Source organism: Oculina patagonica, chromosome 5 (assembly GCF_052425735.1).
Source record: "Oculina patagonica isolate OP01 chromosome 5, crgOcupat, whole genome shotgun sequence".
Lineage (NCBI taxonomy): Eukaryota > Metazoa > Cnidaria > Anthozoa > Scleractinia > Oculinidae > Oculina > Oculina patagonica.
The window spans coordinates 14,012,378-14,031,717 of NC_135762.1; the positions used below are offsets into that span (position 1 = coordinate 14,012,378).

Genomic DNA, 19,340 nt, shown 5'->3' on the forward strand with positions numbered 1-19,340 from the left:
ACGACATCGTGCAAATGTGCTATTGCGGGTACTTTAGCATTGTGCCACACAGATATACCGTGTATCACGTCACGCCGGAGTTTTGCGGCACTTACCGACATAATAGACTTGATAAGGTGGTCCAGGGCTTGAGTGTCAATCCTTGGATACTGTGGAATAAGTGAGTTAGATCAGATGAAATGACCAACGCCCTTGGTAAAACAGCTACGATGCTATTCACCTTGGTATCTTGATGTAACACTGAATTCTCGAAACTAACATTAAAAGAAATGTATGAGGACCAGTAATGAGAATTAGTACACCAACCTGCACATCTGATATGGAGGACTCGCTTCCCACGTCACCAGCAGAGCTCGTGGTGACGTCATCTTTGACGAGCTTGTCCTTTAGCGTGGAAGGACCGGCCACCAATTCACTCAGTTTCCCTTCAGTTCTTAGTCTTTCATACTCGCGCATTCTGCTAAGGGCCTACAAAGACAAGCACAAGCTGTGAGAATCAAAGACTAAATAAACTTAGCTCCTTCTAAACTAGTCTTTTTACAGTTTGTCCACCTTCTTCTGCTTGAACAGATAAATGATTTTTGTTCTTAAAGTAGTTTAAACTTGCAACATATCTTACCTTGTCGAGGTGTATAACAGTATCTCCCAGGCCTTCAGAGGCGAATGGTGCCTCTCCCGTGTGGCTGGATGTTGGGGTAGACAAGGTGCTACCAGACTCCGCATTCTCCACATAGTCATAGATTCCCTCTGTCACGGTTTCGGCAGGGACTGCAGCCTCTCTCGTCTGTAAAGTACCAATGTCAAAGTTAGCTTTGAGAGCTTTTGTCTCACGAGACGGCTCTGTCGTCTTTCGAGACGAGTCCAAACAAAAGTAGTCATTAGTACATGTACGAGAGATATATCAATGTAACAAATAGCATTAATGTTGTAAAGAATAAAGATGGTAAATTTCAAGCTCGGTGATAAATAGTGAAGAAATTATTCAACATGACACGAGCTTTGTCCCACGCTCGTGTCATGTTGAATAATTTCTTCAGCATTAATGTTCTCCCTCACCTCGGATTCGTCGTCTTCAAATGTCTCCACTGTTTCACTTGGAGTCAGTTCTGAATTAGAGCCCAGCCATTCCTGGAATCGCTACGACAAAAGAAACAATCAAAACATGAATTGAGTCACAAAACGAACGAACGAACGAACGAACGAACGAACGAACGAACGAACGAACGAACGAACGAACGAACGAACGAACGAACGAACGAACGAACGAACGAACGAACGAACGAACGAACGAACGAATCAAACGAACGAACGAACGAACGAACGAACGAACGAACGAACGAACGAACGAACGAACGAACGAACGAACGAACGAACGAACGAACGAACGAACGAACGAACGAACGAACGAACGAACGAACGAACGAACGAACGAACGAACGAACGAACGAACGAACGAACGAACGAATCGAACGAACGAACGAACGAACGAACGAACGAACGAACGAACGAACGAACGAACGAACGAACGAACGAACGAACGAACGAACGAACGAACGAACGAACGAACGAACGAACGAACGAACGAACGAACGAACGAACGAACGAACGAACGAACGAACGAACGAACGAACGAACGAACGAACGAACGAACGAACGAACGAACGAACGAACGAACGAACGGACGGACGTTTTTTGAACAAACAATGTTATGACAAATTTCCTTTGCGCATTAGTTGTAGAGCTATTGTCAATAGTGCGTTAGAAGGAGAAACTAGGTTACAGTCATTCAAACGTATGAGGGGAAAATAACAAAACAAATGATTCGACGCGAACTCCGTGCTAGGACAAACGTACTGGGGGGAACTGCATGAGCTGTTAGAAAACTGTACAAATACGTGCTTGATGTTAATACTTACTGCCTGCTGTAGAGGGTCTCCGTCTGGTCCAACTGAATCTTCTGTTAAAAATCTCGTCACCAGGTCCTGTAAGGCGTACAGGGCGCGCTGCCTCAGGTAGTCTGAAGTCAACAGCTGTAGCTCCCTGAACAATTCGAGCTGAAAACAACAACGCAAAACACCAAATATCAGCTTTAGAACTGCTTTATAACCTACATTGATTAAGGATGCCTAGTGTGATAAGCATATCTGTATCAGAATAGCATGTTATCTCAATGCAGTATGCAAAGGTAGTACCTAGCGCAGGATCGATAGACTCCTACGCAGACGTTCTTTAAAGAATGTATTTGTAGGAACGTAAGGAACGTAATGGAACGTAATGCGTAGGAACGTTAGCCTGCGAGCAGGCTCCGTTCTTATCGGCGAACGAAGCGTTCTTCTTTTCGTCCCATCCTCGACCGGAAGGCTATAGGAACGTAGGAACGTAATGAACGTAAGAACATAATTATGCGTTCTTTAAAGAATGTCTGCTTAGGAGGCTAGGGGATCGAGTGCCAAAAACAACAGTAGCAATAGAAGCAGCAACACAATGAACAACAACAAAACTTACCAGGAAATGAGGTCTGGACTCATTCAAAGAAATGAGAGTTGCAACTTCGGAATAGATAGAGTCTCTAAGTGCCTCAAAAAGCGAAAACTCACTTCCAGCTTCAGAGGCTCTGTAAAAAATTGTAAAAAAGGGAATATTAACCCAGTTTTGCAAAATGTATAAGTAAGATGAGGTAAAAGAAGTTAAATTGTTAACGAAAACCTACCTATCTGCCTCTTGCCAAGAGCTAGGGACAAAAACAAAATGAAATTAACAGTCAGAAAAATAGCAGCATTTTGTAAGTCCACAATATTCATTTATTAAGCTAGGATCATAAAGGTATTTAAATTGTGGTAAGATTAGTATTACGCTATGAATCTCTCTTCCTCCAATATTACAAAGATACAACACTAGCACTGAAATAAGTAAGCAGTAGAAAGATTCTGAAATAAAGTAATTTACTTTGAATTCTATTTTCTTTGGACAATGTCTGCAACTTGTGTGACGGCAGTTACTGTTTCTGACCTGTTAACAGTTTATTGTACAGTAGACGACAAGATTACCAAAGTCCTAGATCGCTATTCGAGAACAAACTGCAATTTAGTGGAATACAAAATAAAAATACAAGGAATCAATTGGTACCTGACGATTCCTAACAATGAAAATGTACACACAGACTCGGAGCAGGAACACATCGTTGTAGAACCGATCCATCACTTACCCTCGTGCCGCATCGTGGGCATCTCCTGGTATACTGGACGCCCTTGAAGACGTCTCTACTGACTCTGCAGCAAGCTTCTGCGCTAAATTAAACCCTGCGCTCTTCTGAGCTGATTTATCCTTCTGTGCAAGGTTAGCGACAGCTGAAGCCCTTAGAGGGGTGTTGAACGTTCGACCGATAACATCTGCGCTGCTGGCTGCATTAGACGCATTTGCACTTGTAGATGCAAGTTCTGAAAACACAAATGGTACACTAGTACAAATACATGTAACAACATACATGTGTTTATTAGTCTTTCGTCTTTTAGACACGCTAATCCACGGTCAAAATTAAAAAAGTCCGACAGGAATTTCCAGTTAAGCAGGGCTGGTATAAATGGAGTCTGATAATGATCCCTTGTTACCGAATGGTAATGAGGTATAGTTGGCATTCTCGAAGTCACGTGTTTCACTCACTCGAACACTCGCTCATTCACCCCATTCTGATATCAAACCGCAATTAATTTATGCATTTAACGGAAAACGTGCTGACAGAAAGGTCCTTTAATCAGCCAAGTCAATCAGAAACAAATTATTCTCCAACCTCGTTTCCAGGGTCTCTCTCTTACAGGAAACAAAGTTGTTTATTCACATAAAGAGTTTCCTAAGTGCGAAAGAGGAGCAAAGATCATCATTGTGACACTTTATTCTGGTGGTAAAAAAAGAATAGAACTCGCGCTACGAAACCTCAGAGCACAAGCTATTAATGACCCATTCACGCAATAAAACATTCAAAGGGTAATAAAGTGAGATTGTGACATTACTCATAGCAGCTATAAGCTACATGCAGTTACGCTTGTTGTGTGACCTGTTTTAGTTAACGTTTCAGCCCACTGAAGAACACAACATCCACAGAGCACGTTTTTTGTTTCGCGTCAAGTCATCCATCAGTCCAGAAGAAACACAAAGCTCGGGTACAACTTTCTCTCAAATTTCATCCGCTGCTCAAAAATAACACTATACGTGCTTTACTTAATGCTAAAGAGGATCAAAGGTAACAGTTTATTTTGGTGGTGAAGAATAATCAAAACAGAATTAGCGCTACGAAGCCTGAGAGCACGAACCATCGTGCAAAACTACTTATTAACAATTGGGAGGATAACATCCAAGCACCAAGAAGGTTTTACCTACCTTGGTATGAACTAGGATCATATTTTCGTTCCTGCCTGAGGTTACCAGGGGACATACCAACGCCTATGGCGCTAGGTCCCACCTCTCGAACCACCTTTACTGGGTTGGCCACTCCTGATGAGCTGGGGGGAGGGGCAGGTTCAACAGGATGCCCACGATGAGCTGTGGCCCTCGGACTTGGTATTCCTGTGTCTGGGTTCACATTGAAAGTCTCTTGCATTGGCTTTGTTCTGTTGCCTGATGCTTGTTCATTTGTCTTTGGTGGCTCATTGGCTGATGTTGGCTGAAGAAACAAAATAGCAACCACTTTATTTGCAATTCAGCTCGTTTTAAGGGTTTGTGCAGTGCCAAAGAATGCCTTCTGGCTTGTATTGTATCAACTAAGTTTATGTTAATGAATTCCTTTGGCTCATCACTCATTTGGCTAATTCCGATATATTAATATTCTAACTTGGCTGCGAGGCTTGGGGGAATAAAACAAAAGAAATGATTTATTCATTCCTGAACCTCGACGTGATATCTTTTGTTTTATTCCCCCAAAGCTCGGATCCAAGTTAGAATTTTAATATATCGGAAATAGACCCAATGCAAATATGGCGGCTGTTAATTTTCAGCTCCCAGAAAAATCATTTCTCAACAAAATTAAATTACTCTAGCTCAAAGATAAAGTCAAAGTAAATCAGTGTATGAAGTTTAAAGGCTATACTTTCATCTACTGGGAAGTTACATGGGCATTTATATTGCCAAAAACATGAAAACGAGGCTAGGCAGGCCAGAGTGACTTTTTCCATACAAATCTCTTAAATTTGAATGAGTCATAACTTTGCAGCCATTTAACCCAAAACACTGAAACTTTTCAGAATAGCATAATATTTCAATAATATTAAAGCGCCACTATCAGCGTTTTAAGAAACTTGACCAAACAACAGAAATGAATGACAACCATTTTTGCATAGGGTCTAGGCCTATCTTGCGTGACGAAATAAAAGAACGTCTGCGTGGGAGGCTATGGTAAAGATGACCAAACTAAATCTCCAAACGAAATCTCATTTGAATGATTGATAAGCAAGGTTGCATGCAAGTGAGTTTTCCTTCTTCCCCAAAATTGTTCAAAAATGTTTGCAGTTGACTTTCTAGCATTATGTAATAATGCAATACACTACGTATGACTGTGTGTTTTCTACAAGTGTACTACAATGACTCAAAGACACAAAGATGTGAATTTTCTTGCAGTGCTAGTTCTAAGAGTTTTGTGTATGTGAAGATGACGACTCCTTGCCCTAAAAGTACAGTACAGAGAACACTGAAATTTAAAGGTCTGGCCAAAAGGAGGTGCAAGTAGTCACAAGTAGACTGGACTTGCGTACAGACTTGCACTGGGTGGCCAAACAAACTCACAAGTTGACTCGCACGTACACTGCAAGCTGGAAAAATAAGTCATTTCATGGCTACAGGGATAAGTCCGCGCGGTCAAAATGCAACAAATGACGTGAGATGAACTTACTTTGACTGCGCCTTGGGTGGTTAAACAGTGAAAAGCTGCGCTTATTTACGTGCAAATCTAATCCCGAACAAAGTATTAAAGCACACGTCGCCACAAGTCAACGCAAGTGCACTCAAGTTCTGACTTTAAATCTTAATAGTCAATCTGACAAGAAATGTAAAGAAGAGCTTAGCCATCTCGTAAAACCCACCCACCTGTTGACCGAACTGCGGATGCCAAGCGGTTCTGAACACAGGTGCTGAGGAAGGCGGTTGATATGCACTTGTGAAAAGAGCCTGGCTAACCAGTGGTGCTGAAAAGGGTGGCTGCAATCCACTATGCGAGGGCAGGTTCATGAAGGATGGCGATGCATTGTTGAAAATGCTTGGAGACGCAGTCTGCGGTCGGAGTGGTGAAGGATTGCTATTACCGAGAGCGGAAGAAGGATTGTATGTAAACAGCTGCTGGAATTGTTGCTGAAGTGTCGCCATGTCTTGGTGCTGCTGTTGAAGTTGTGAATAGCACTGATTGAGGCTTTGAAGTATCTGATGTTGCTGCTGCATGTAGCGCTGCTGATCAAAGAAGCTCTGGATCCCTTGGAAGGCTTCTTGTTGCCTCTGTTGATACTGCTCAAATGGATTTCCACCTAAACCACAACAAAAATATACACTATACAGTTTTTCCGACCCAGGCTGAATATTCTTATTTTTCTGCCGATTTTAGGTTGAAAATATTCTTATGAACATTCTTAGAAAATACCGTTTGTCATTTCGGTTTTAGCATGTATTGGGGTATCAATTACAAGTGTTTGGTGTCCAGATCTGTATCGTGTTACGATGCGCACACGTACCATTGCTTTTCGTTGCAGCCTGGCCGTTTTGGCTTTAAACAAAGCATTCCTCACAGAGATAAAGTGACGGAAATGAAAATACCTTATTTTGTTTCAACTAAAAACTAAATTCTTTTCAAAATCTCAGCCTCGGGTTTATTCTTAAAATATTCTTAAAAATTGGCAAATTTCAGCCTCGATATTCTTATAAACTAGATTCTTACAACATAAAAAAAATGTATTGCTCTTTACGCAGCAACTTGTAGAATCAGACGTTTACATGACTATAAATGTTTGTACAGATTGCTTAACGTTAGTGCAGGAGAAGTTTTGATTTTTAGCATTATGACGTAATACTAGCTTAGTACACTTCCATTTACCGGCTATCGTTAAATATATTGCATAAGCAAATGTACGTAGTAGTCAGGTCAATTACCTGGTAATAATAAAATTCATATATTCGTTAAACAGTAGCTGCGTTCAATGGCCGTTTTCACACTAGAAGACGGACAAATTGTCTAGACGGACAAGTCGTCTGACGATTTGTTCGTCTAGTGTGAATTTAAGACAGCTTTTAAACGACTTTTCCGTCTAGACGACCAAGTCGTTATTGAAAAATCGTCTTCCTAGACGGCCAAATCGACAGACAAATTCAGACGACTTGTCCGTCTCAGAAGCCGTGATTTGTCCGTCTAGACGATTTGTCCGTCTCTAGTGTAAACTTGTTCAAAGCAAGTTATAGTACACCAGTTGCATTGACTAACCAAGACCTGACACAGAGCCAGGAATGTTGTGAAAACCAGGACTTGAAGCAGGCCTGCTGGGAACATTTCTGCCAATCACTGTGGACACCAACATCTGTTGATCCCTGAGGAGTCCATTGCACAGAGTGGTCAGGGTAGACACCTCTTCATGAAGTCGCTCACAGTGCTGTTCCCATGCTTGACGCTCCATGTTAAACTGTTCCTGTTCACGTTCCTTGATAAGTTGTTCAGCAGGAGTAAAGTTCTGCGGGACAAAATGACAGTTAACGGAGCAACTCAACAATCTTTGAAGTCATCTTTTAGTAGTTGGTGTCATTCTACGACATAACCAAGGTTCTCACGAGATCTTCCTCAAAGAAAAAGCTATTCTTTGTCAGAGTACACACACAAAAAATGGATATTACATTAGCGGTACGTGTCAACTTGTTATTATTACTTGTTTTGCCATCTCAGAATTGATTCACGGTCCAGAACATAAACAACAATGAAGTAACACTGATCTGGGATGGAATAACCTTAGGTACTTTTTACCAGTAATACATAAATAAATAACAATGTATAAATAACAATGTTTTTTAATGTGTTTAATGTCACATACCCCCTGTCTGATCCTTCCTCTGGAATTCCTATCAAAGTAGAATGTTCTAGGCCAGTCTTCAAATGTAAGTCCCCTCTCTCTTTCCCTTTTTCGGGCTCCACCTGTAAAAAGTACATACAAAAAAAAGAGCTTGCATTTGTTATTGCCCAATGAAAAATACGTGAAAAAAGAATTAGATAGGAGTTGTTAGGCAAATTTTAGCAAAAAAATCAACGACTCTTTAAACTTTATTCTCACTGATAAAAAATGTTTTTTGAACTATGAAATAAATCTAAATCAGGATGCTTTTGCATTAAGAGGTTTGTGCATCTGTTCATCTGTCTAATCGTCATGAAATTCAATGCCAGTAAGGCTCCAAATATTTCATGAAAGATCCACTGTTTCTATGAAGAGGCTACAGTATCAATAAGGAAGCTATCCGCAAGCGAATGAATCATTGGTAAGAAACACAACTTGAACAACAGTTGGACTATGTCATTACCTGATATAGCACTGCCATCAAGCTTGCGTTTCTTGCCACTGCTTGGTTGTGAAGCACTGTCTACACTCCCTCTGAAGGCTGTCATACGAGGGACCCTTTCTCTACTCCTAAACACTGCCTGAGCTCCTCCAGAGAAGGCCTCTGGTTCCAGACGTTCTTCCTCCTCCTCTTCAGCTTGAACTATTCCATCAGGATAATCATCCTCTACTTCTACTGCGATCTGCGGTAACAAAAGGATAAAAAACAATCATTGATTTTACTTTGCGTATTAGTTTATAACTGTTTATTAAATTTTCAGCCACGGATATTGCATTTCTAGCATTCTGATTGGTTCACTCAATCCCGGTTGTCAGCTCGTATACCTTAGTTTGACCTTATTTGGAAAATGATTGCGTTACTGTTGCCAAACTAAAATTTTTCTGCGGGAAGCGACAGTTCCATCAAAAAAATGGTTTTGAACAGCAAATTTGGCGAGCTTTATGAACAAGAAATAATTAGCGGTGCCTACAAAAACCAAAGAAATGCCATAGTAAATTAAACTACGCAAAACAAAAGGATAGATGAGAAAAGTGTAATTAATAATACTTTTAAACTGAACGCACAGCAAGAGCGAGTGAATAAAGTAGAAAAGCAGCAAATAATTTACGAAAGAACGGCAAACTGACACAGTTTCATTCATTGTACGTCATAAAACTAGGCTCAGCACTTCAGTAAAGTTTGTTACCTTTCAATCTTGGTTTTGTCCTTTCATACTTTAATAAACCTGTTCCACTTTGAGCTCAATTTTGCTTCAAATAATATAGCAGTCTTGATGACAGCCGTGGAGCCGTAAAGAAGTACAATGTAAACACTTGCTTCGTTCGACTTGCACAAGACTTGTAATTTCCAGAAAAGGTTTTGCTTCGGATCTTCTCGTAAATCTTAACTGTTGTCACAATTTCAATGATATTTAGACGACTTTAGAGGGGATTGTTTGAGGAAAATCTTCTGAAGAAACTCTCTTGCTCGCTTTCCTCATATGTTTCATTCAACTCAAGAAGTGAACACCGCGCCAGAAATTTTCGCGCCTCCTCATACTATCACTTCGTTTACATCAAAATGAAATGTCCATTCGATTTTAACTTGAGAAGAATTTAATAAAACAATTATTCCATTCGCCCTTGTTGGATACGAGTCGTTATAGCCAACTCGGCGCTTCGCGCCTCGTTGGCTATTTACCACCTCGTATCCAACGCGGACTCATGGAATAATTGTTAAGGTCATTGCCCTGTTTTGCATTGCGCATCCTTACTGCGCAGAATTTACGCGTAATTAGCGCGCGCGCGCGCGAGCACATCAACAAAACGGCGGCTTTTTTCTATACGGCTTAGTCCGCGAGAGAAGTAAATTGTCACTTTCTCCTAAACGAGCCTGGTGACCTATCAATTTTTTCTCATATTTTGGGTGTAGCGATCAAATTCTTTCTGTAAAATGAAAACAGATCAATTCATGTGTTTGAAAAATAAATTATCGCTAAAAAAGTGTACTTTGCCAGTACTCGCAGAGGAATTATAAAGGAATTATATGGAATATACATGGTCGTCCTGCTCCTAAACGAATCTGGTGACCCCCCTTTTTTATTTCAAAATTTAAGTTCCCTTGAAGTAATAAACCAGTAGGCGAAGTTTGGTTAAAAATCTATGTTCAGTTTTATTTCGGGGCAATGACCTTAAATAGCCTATAATTCCACGGCGGTAATTACCGCCGTGTAGCTGCAAACAAAATATTTCGAGAGGATCTACATTTTACTCTTTGCGTTTTTTTTTTCACAGTTTGTGAAACAAAGAAAGTAAATACAGGGTCCCATTAACCCAAACTCTACTCGATAGCAAATTACAGGAGAGTCAAACAATCACTATGATCTAGCTTTTCATACAATTTAAAGCACATGAGCTATATCGTTTGTCGTATGTCCATTTCTTTTGCACAAAAAGAGTCGATTTTCATCTTAGCCTGTTTAATGGTAGAGAAAAAGTACATCCTTCTTGGCAAATGGAAACGTCTGTCATTTATATAACATACCAAGCTGGCTAAAAAAGTGTAGGGTACATGTACATGTATATGTGAGTTCATTTTAGATGGCGACAATAGTGTTTGTCATTCTGTTCGAAATAATCAAGCCACCTAACCCATTAAAACAAGGCGTCTATCCATCTTTATATCATGTTATCTTTTACCTCAGCTCCCTCATTCTCCTCATCAGACTCATCTGCTGACACTGCCGAGTCGTTCTGTGTACTGCTGGGCTGGGTAGAGCCACCCCATGTAGCTGTGGTAATATCAGCGCTCATCATGCTCACACCGAACCCTTCATCAATGTCTCCACTTCTGCCGCTCCTCACAGAGTACGTCCCTCCTTCTGACACATCGTCCAGCCCTACTTTCTTTCGTTTCTCTAAAAACCTCTGTTTTCGTTTCTTTAGCTTGTCCTCGTGTAGCTCCCTCTGGCGTCTCAATTCTGACCAAACTAATGCACTTGGACGAGCTGTGATTGAATTTTAACTCAGTTAAGTTGTTGAAGTTTTAATCTGAAATCTTGGAAAACAATCCTTCAGCTGTACTAGAGTATAACCTCGATACTTCGACTACCAAACGGTTTGTCAAAATAGTATTACGGGGTACTTTGAATAGGAAAATTTATGACTGCACTTTTCATTTGATTAAAAGAAGGTGGCCAAAGTAACAAAGAGGTCTTCAAACAGAGTTTCAATGAAAGTGTTGTTTTCTGCTGGGCGAGGAATGAATTTAGCGGAACACGTTTTTCTCACACACATCTGGGAGTCTGGGTGCTAGAGCACGGGGGGGGGGGGGTCTATGTCACAAGGTTTTAAATGGTTCTCAGTTGGGAAGTAAATTAGGCTAAATTGCTGATGGAGTAGAGGTGTAGCACTAAACAGCTATTGTTTTAAAAGTTAGGCCATGAATAGCCTGCGTAGCTGGCGGTATTGTTGGGTTTTTAAGTGCCCAAACCCAACAATACCGCCAGCTACGCAGTCTAGGCCATGAACAATGCAGTTATTTAAAAAACCTGTTACAATTATTGTATTTTGTTTTCTCACTATTACCGGTATTTTTTTATTTCTCCTTGTAGAGTAACAGAAAACTAGTTTAGAAATAGGAGTTATTCCAGGTTGTTTGTAAGTACTGCATTGCTATTGTATCACGAAAAAGTGGTCTTGCCATCTTATGCACAATAATGCAATTGTAACCCTTCTCAGATTTTGCTACCTTAAAAAAAAAAACAAAAAATAAAAACTAAACTGTTTAAAAGTATTACCTCTTGGGGGCTCACTAGAGTCTACAGATCTGGCCGTCCTCAGATCACTGCCATAAAAAGGTGTCTGAGTTGACATTTCTCTATTAACAGGCTGTTGGATGACGGGTCTGTTTAAGTCGCCTGATCTGCCAATGGTGAAAGTGTCATGCCTGAGTAATCCTGCTGACTCAGGTTTTTGTGGCTGTGCTCGCAGTGTCTGAAAAGAAGAATAGAAAGTTGCCAATAACAATTTTAAGCAATTAAATAATGCTGTATGTTTTGAGTTACCTTATTATAGGAAATTAACGCTTCATGAAATTATCGCGAATTTCAAAAATTTGCGTTAATTTAAGTCGCGTTAATTTTTGTTAACGTTAATTTCCGCGCCGCTAATTAAGTGGATCGTTAATTCCCATGACCTTAATTTCCATTATTTTGGCCCCAATTTCTCTATACAGTCTAGACGCTCTTGACCCCTAGGAAAAGGCATTATTTCGTCAGGGTTGAACTCTGCTGGTATTACTGAAACTGTGAAGAACACTCGAGGCGATCAGATTCCTTCGCTTAGCCCCTACGTTTAAACTAGTTCCTGCTGTCTTAACAATTTTTTCTATGTGTTCGTCGCGTTAATTTCCTTCATTTTGAAATGTTACCCCCTCTTTTGCGTTAATTTCCTTTATTGGGCAGCAATTTTTCCTTCAACTCGCGTTAATTTAAGTCGCGTTAATTTCCAATACCTTAATTTCCACAAGCGTTAATTTCCTATAACAAGGTATGCAGCAAACAAGCAGCCCTGGTGAAAATCCTCACAGGACCTGTGACGATCTTTTTTAAAGACCCACAAAAGATCCTTATGAAAGATCTCCATAAAAGTTCTCTGAAAAATATTCGCAGCACGAATATATTGTAGTAATCTGCAGGGTCTTTGCAGAGGCTTGACAAGAACCTGACAGATCTTTGCAAGATCTTTGAGGATTACAGGTGAGGATCTTACGGATCCTGTGATATTAATTCATTCACCAGGAAAGTAAGCAAGCAAAAAAAAATATGTTTTTTTTACACTGTCAATTAGTTTAGCTTAAAATTGTAACTGCCACATCTGTTAACGTTTTGGCTTAGTTTCTGACACTTGAATACATGATATGCAGCCTGTATATACCAACCGTACAGTGCATGGGCAAATTTATAGCAAGGTCCTATTAGGAATAAATAACGTTCATCCTCCAGATTGATTTTGTGTATCTGAAAGAGCACTGTACCTGTGTTGCAACTGTCTTGGGAGCTTCAGAACGTCGGCTCATTCTTGACAGTTCCTCCTGTACTTCTAGTAACCTTTGCCTTTCTTGTTGCAGCTGTTCAAGCTCTGCAGTCTGCTTCTGTAGGTACCTTTGGTACACTGCCTCCTGGTCACTGCCTGTTACGCAAACAAAGCACATGTTATAATTCCTGACAAGTATCACTGACAGTACAGTTTGTACTTGTTATTTAGATAAGCGTACAACACAACTGTTAGAGCGGTTTTCACTTGAGTGTCGAAAGTTAATTGCGTTTGCTTTGGTTTCGCATTACTACGCTTAGTGATTGGCTTAAAAATCTCGCACCACTTTCTCAGCCAATCAGGAGTAAAACCAAAACCAATCGTGACTAGCTCGCGCACGTTTTCCCGCGCTTCGTGCCAGCTACATGTATTTGCTTCCAGTTTTGATTGGTTCACTGGATTGTCTGTGTCCTTTGTGATTGGCCAGAGTAATTACTTTGGTTTTGGTTTTATGACACTCAATTGAAAACTGCTCTACTGTACATTAAGTAATGCAAACGAAAAGAGTAACACCCAGATACATGTATCATATTTTTTTTCTTTCACAATACATTAGTAGAGATAATATAAAGACAAAATATGGAACACTCATCCGATTCTTAACAGAAAAAAGACCGCGGACACCTTGATCTCAAACGCCTACAATCCTACCCAATACATGTACATGTAGGCTTTTGATAATACACCTTTCTGCCTTTAAAGGTCTTTGTCTTAACCTCTCCTTCCCAACCCAACACAATGTTGATGCTGATCCATCCAAGCTAGGCCCAATATTTCAACACTGCTTTAAGGGGGAGAGGGGTTTGAAGAATCGATTTCACACTTCAAAAGAATTCCAAAAGAACTTGGCAGCATAATTATTGTAAAGTGTCTCAAGGACTTTTGTTCAGGATTGTCTCATGAATGTCATTTTACTTAAGGTCAGTAGTTATGAACATTAATTTTGATGAGATACATGTAGCTGCTATCTTTGAAAGCCCAGGTTGTGTTCACACCACCGGCTAAAACGAAATAGCATTATATCATATGGAAACCAACCTTCAAGATCCAGCAATCTGTTCCTCTTTAAAGCAGCAGCTGCAGACACAGCAGCCACTGTAGCATCTTCAATAGCATCTTCATCCTCAGTAGCTGTAGTGACCTCCTCATCCTCATTCTGTCTCTCCCCTCCCTCATTGTCATCTGAGGTCTCGGATCTATTGCTTTCGTCTCTTTCCTCCTCATCCTCTTCTTCCTCGTCCTCTTCATCGTCATCATCATCATCAAAATCTTCCTCATCAAAACTCAGCTCTGCCAACTCTGCTGGTAGAGTTGGTGCTGATTCTGGAAACTAAATGCAACAGTTACTGTTAACACTTTAGTCAGTTCACAAGTAGCAGGTTACATTGTACAGTGCGATTCAAGGATCAGATAACTCAGGGAAGACATACTCACATGCATGTATCACTTCCTTCGAGGGTAATGAAAAAATTGTATCTAAAAAGGTGTACATGTACATATGTATGAAAGACATTTAGGAAATTTTGACTTCCAAAAAACTTTCTTGTTGTAGAAGACAAGCTACGTCAAGATGGTAGATTTCTTAACGACAAAAAAGAGAGAGAAGAGGGAGAGGAAAAAAGAGAGATAGCATGTGAATTTGCTTAATACATGTGACTAGTGCCAGGGTTCCTTACAATCTTGCTGGACTAAAGAAATTTCGTTCAGGATTTGAAGTGCATGTGATTGTGTGTAGTGGACAGCAGATGACCACTGATTTATGGTAAAGAATGTCTATCCTGCTTATACACACCTGTTGTATCTTCTTCACAAGTTCTTGAAGCTGTTTCAGTTTCTGTTTTGCAGAATTGAGCTTCCTGCAACAGAGTTAATAACACACTCAAAAATATGAGATGTTTGATTAAAAAATTTCCAAGCTAATACTACAGGAATTGAAACTATGGGTAGAACGTTTTGAATAGTTTGTGTCACTGGTTGATTTACTTCTTTTCTTTTTCCAAAATGTACAAAACCTTTGTAACAACAAATGCTCCAATGCACAATTTGTACGTGTAACTTAATTCTTACAATGTAGCTCACCTGACTTTGGCCTGAAATTCAGGATCATCCTGCCAAGCCATAGCATTGACACTTGAGCTGCCAGCACTAACTGCACTCTCTGCATCAGTGTCAGTCTGTGTCTCTGCTTCAGATTCCTCCTCTGTTGCTTGTGTTTGCACAGCTTCATTGTTCACTCTGGAAGGTGACATCTACAAAGAAAACTGACGTTAAAAATCTTTCCAACATGTACATATGTGGTATTCAATTACAGTATTTAACATGGCACTTTACAACAATCAGCACACATTTCCATAAAATGATTACAAACCTGAACATTCTCATTTGTCTGTTTAAAAAGATGAGCAACCCTTGATCTTGCTTCTTGAAGTTGCCTTTCCACAAAAAAATAAAAGTGTTTAAATATTATACTTTTGAGATAAAATTTAATCCATCAAAGTTTGTTATAAAACAATGAGATGCAATTTATATATAAAAACGTGCAGTTCAGATTAAAAACACTTTTCTTTACATGTAATTGCACCTTATTTTTCCCATTAGGTCAGGATCTTCAATACCAGCACTTAACATCCACTCAATACTGTTAAAGTCTTGGTCTGCTCCAGTAGCAGCTCCTCCGACAGCACCTTCAGGTTCCTCTGGTTCATCACTGCTTTGGATAGGGACACTGAGTCGTTCAGTTCCAGGCTGGGTTTGTGGAACATTTTCTGGTCTGTCTGTCTCATTCGGGGAAGGCTGATTGGAAATACAAAAATATGGCCAATTTAATATAATTATAACTCAGTCCATGCTTACAGTCTTACAGTGTAACTTCAAAAGTTGGTCAAAGAAATACACCCAAAGGCTAAGGTGAGGGAGGGGGGGGGGGGGGGGGGTTAGGGTTAGGCGGGGGTCTTGGGTGTAATTAGTTTTGTTACAGTAGCATTGATTATTGTTCATAACCTTCTAGATGTAACAAAAGCTTACCTCATGTATGTTATCATCTCTAATGCTCCCCTATAGCTTAGCTGACATGTGGCAAATTGGAATATCTTTTAATTATCAAATTTAAGGCCAGGTTTATAGTGTACAAGTAGATTAAGACCACACATACCAAAAAGCTACGGTGTACAACAATTGTACAGGGTATACACCTGAACATGTACATTCATGAAGTTTTTCCCATGAGCAAAATGTTGTTGTTCTTTTGTTCAAGCAATAAGAAAAATCAACATTAATTTAATTTGTCCCTTCCACAAACTGTACATACTTCTAAGATGGACATTTTTTTTCCAGTTAAAAGATATATAAATTATTCTGAACCCATGTGTGCTGTACAAGTGTATGCAGATTTGAAAATCCAACAATGCATTACCCATTATCAACTTTATATCCATGAAATTTATCTTACCTGATAATGGCCAATCAAGTCTCGCAGTTGGTTCAACCGATCTCTCACTTCTTGTAGTTTCCTATTTACATGTGTAAAAGAAACATTAAAATCATACTGACAATATTTCAATCAATGGTTTGGTTTAACATGGATTACCCCAATTGCATTGGGCAAATATTTTCCTGTCTAAGTAAAACACACTTTTTTGTCCTTACTTGAGTTTTTCGTGAACCTCCAAAGCTTCCAAGATCCGTTCATCATCTAGCTTTTGTGATGTTGTGGCCAGTGGTTCATCCTCCTCTTGTTTGGACTCATTTACACTGGCACTAGTCACACCACTGGCTTCCAAAGATTCTAAGAGATATGAGTGAAGTGAGTGTGATGATGCTAGTCCACTGTAATACAGCTATGATACTACCATGATACAACCATCAATTGGTATACAATGTAATAATTATATTGATTGATTGATCAATTAGAATAATGTGGGCATGGTACCTTTTCTTAGCTGTGCTTCCTTAAGTGACTGCAACTCTTTTAACAAGGTGTCCATCTGCTCTTTCTTTGCTTCTAAAAGCATCAGCTTGTTTTCGAGTTCCAATCTTTCTTGTGTGGCATTGGCAAGAGCCAAGGCTGCCTCCTAGAAATAAACAACCAGTATTGGTATGAATACAGGACTGTAAAAGCTCTTTTTCACTTCTGTTATCTCTCTACTCAATGTCACATTTTTAGCTATTTTTTTTCCTTCAACATCCAATTTATACTTGGTTTCATAAAAACATTGGTGGAGTGGAAAAAGAATAAATGTTCACCTATACACAAGTACTTTTAAGAGTTTCAGTTGAATTAAAAAAAAAAATGCTTCTCTTTTTTTAAATAGTTGATACCTTGCACATGTTAACATTAAGAAAAGAAGGATGAGGAAACCAAACCTCATTATCTGCAACCTCTGCACTGGTCTCAGGATTTACAACCTGTACATGTAAGAAAAAGTCACTTTGTTCTAAATGAATATCTTTTGTAATTAAAAATAGTTTTTGTAACTAGAGTAACACCACTTGTGTTCATGACTATACAAGTCAGTATGCACTGTATTAATCAGACCTACACACATTGTATATCACCCTTAAATAATGATTGAATCTTAACAGGGGTGATGTGGGAGGCTTTCCCTTTGTCTAAATTCAGATTGATAATGAATATTGGAAAATGAAAAATACAAACCAAACTATATTATGTGTAGTCTGAAAAGATTCAAACCAAAAATAGATTTAAACCACAAACACATGTGCATTTGAATACAATAATAATCAAAATTCAAGAACCACTAATAGTTTAGTGAACTTAAATGCTAATTCATGTACATGTGCATGCAATACTTACTGATTGTAGGCTACAAGTAGTACCGGTAAATCACTAAAACTTACTTGAGCTGTTGCTGTTGTTGTTGACGCCGGCAGGGGTTGATTTATTCTCTTTGTCCTTTGGTTTTCTCTTTCATCCATATCTTTTTCATCTCCAGAATCAGCAGCTCTCCACTAGAAACATAGAAAAGATCAATGTGGGAGAGCAATATGGGAACAAAAAACAGAACAGAAAAACATCATCAGCAATAAAAGCTTACTCATTAGGCATGGCAAGTACAGTCAACTTTCGCCTTGCGGACACCCCGCTATTGCGGACACTCGCTATTACAGACAAAATCCCGATCCCCAGCGAAAGAGATTTGACTAGAAATGACTCCCGCTATTACGGTCTCTCGCTATAACGGACAGTAAACGACGCCCCGAGCGTGTCCGCTATAACGAGAGTTGACTGTATATGGCCATGAAAGACCTCCACTAAACAGACAATTTTCAGAAAACGAAGTGCATCTCAGTATTCTACAGTCTGTACTGTACATTGTACCTTCTCTTTATGCATTCTAAGTAGGTTCATGAGTTCCAGTTCCTCTGGAGTGAACCGACTGTCATCTGGGAACAAACTAGCACTTGCTCTCTGAAACAAACACACATACACGTCATCATAAGTTATAATTACATTCACTTGGTACTAGATCAGTAGCACAATAAGCATGTACAATAGTGTAACATGCATCAAAAATGCAAAATTTCTACAAATTTCTCCAAAGTCATGTTAACACTTTAATTTGCACAGTAAAACACACTAAGGCCCTAAATAATTATGGTTTGCTTGGTTTTAGCTCTCTAGTCCGCATTTTTAGTCATACCCATAATGCTTTGCGGCCTCGTAATTTTGTAAATATCTAGTAATCTGTCCAAATTCATCTTAACTCTTTATAATTATCACAGCAAATCATCATTACTAGTAAACGATCATCTAATCAATTTGTTTTTGCCAAGTCAGCAATTTTAGTTTTTACCCATAATGCAGTGCGCATCTTACAACTAGTACATTTTACACGCTTTTGGATGACATATTGTGCATTTTGAAATATCCTCATCAAAACAAAACTAACTATCAGTTAGTGTCCATCAAATAACTGAAATAACTGAAATAATTGAAATAATTGAGCACGTGTTTTCGAAATAATTGAGCACGTGTTTTCGAGGCCACGGCTTTTTGTTGCTTTCTTTCCACGGCTTTCTGTATTAGCTCCTTTCTGTTTTTTTTCGTAGTGGGCTTTTTTGATAGCTTTTTTCTTCTCCTTTTGTTCTTCTCTCCACCTTCTCATTAATTCTGCTTTATTCTCACGCTCCATTGAAAACCGTCTCGCGTAAACTCGCCTTGCGTAGTGAACGTGACCC

The 19,340-nt window shown here is 39.4% G+C and overlaps 1 protein-coding gene across 3 annotated transcripts in view; it reads right to left on the bottom strand.

Annotated features, from left to right (window-relative positions):
* The window catches only part of LOC144655638 (pericentriolar material 1 protein-like), a 49,175-nt gene that overhangs the window by 21,173 nt on the left and 8,662 nt on the right, over window positions 1-19,340 (bottom strand). For all 3 annotated transcript variants that reach the window (XR_013571166.1, XM_078515927.1, XM_078515926.1), the window contains exons 12-38: window positions 18,481-18,570; window positions 18,000-18,110; window positions 17,505-17,546; window positions 17,071-17,212; window positions 16,788-16,926; window positions 16,591-16,651; window positions 15,724-15,935; window positions 15,511-15,574; window positions 15,222-15,391; window positions 14,935-14,998; window positions 14,181-14,472; window positions 13,084-13,238; window positions 11,846-12,041; window positions 10,746-11,053; window positions 8,530-8,749; window positions 8,049-8,149; window positions 7,451-7,694; window positions 6,073-6,503; window positions 4,375-4,657; window positions 3,206-3,437; window positions 2,711-2,731; window positions 2,506-2,614; window positions 1,917-2,054; window positions 1,057-1,137; window positions 620-784; window positions 307-468; window positions 96-149 (exon numbers count right to left, since the gene is read on the bottom strand). Coding sequence is in view for 2 of the 3 variants with exons in the window: in XM_078515927.1 (XP_078372053.1) it covers window positions 96-149; window positions 307-468; window positions 620-784; window positions 1,057-1,137; window positions 1,917-2,054; window positions 2,506-2,614; window positions 2,711-2,731; window positions 3,206-3,437; window positions 4,375-4,657; window positions 6,073-6,503; window positions 7,451-7,694; window positions 8,049-8,149; window positions 8,530-8,749; window positions 10,746-11,053; window positions 11,846-12,041; window positions 13,084-13,238; window positions 14,181-14,472; window positions 14,935-14,998; window positions 15,222-15,391; window positions 15,511-15,574; window positions 15,724-15,935; window positions 16,591-16,651; window positions 16,788-16,926; window positions 17,071-17,212; window positions 17,505-17,546; window positions 18,000-18,110; window positions 18,481-18,570 (4,287 nt within the window). In the remaining variant the exon portion in view is untranslated. The remainder of the gene's footprint in view (window positions 1-95; window positions 150-306; window positions 469-619; window positions 785-1,056; window positions 1,138-1,916; window positions 2,055-2,505; window positions 2,615-2,710; window positions 2,732-3,205; window positions 3,438-4,374; window positions 4,658-6,072; window positions 6,504-7,450; window positions 7,695-8,048; window positions 8,150-8,529; window positions 8,750-10,745; window positions 11,054-11,845; window positions 12,042-13,083; window positions 13,239-14,180; window positions 14,473-14,934; window positions 14,999-15,221; window positions 15,392-15,510; window positions 15,575-15,723; window positions 15,936-16,590; window positions 16,652-16,787; window positions 16,927-17,070; window positions 17,213-17,504; window positions 17,547-17,999; window positions 18,111-18,480; window positions 18,571-19,340) is intronic.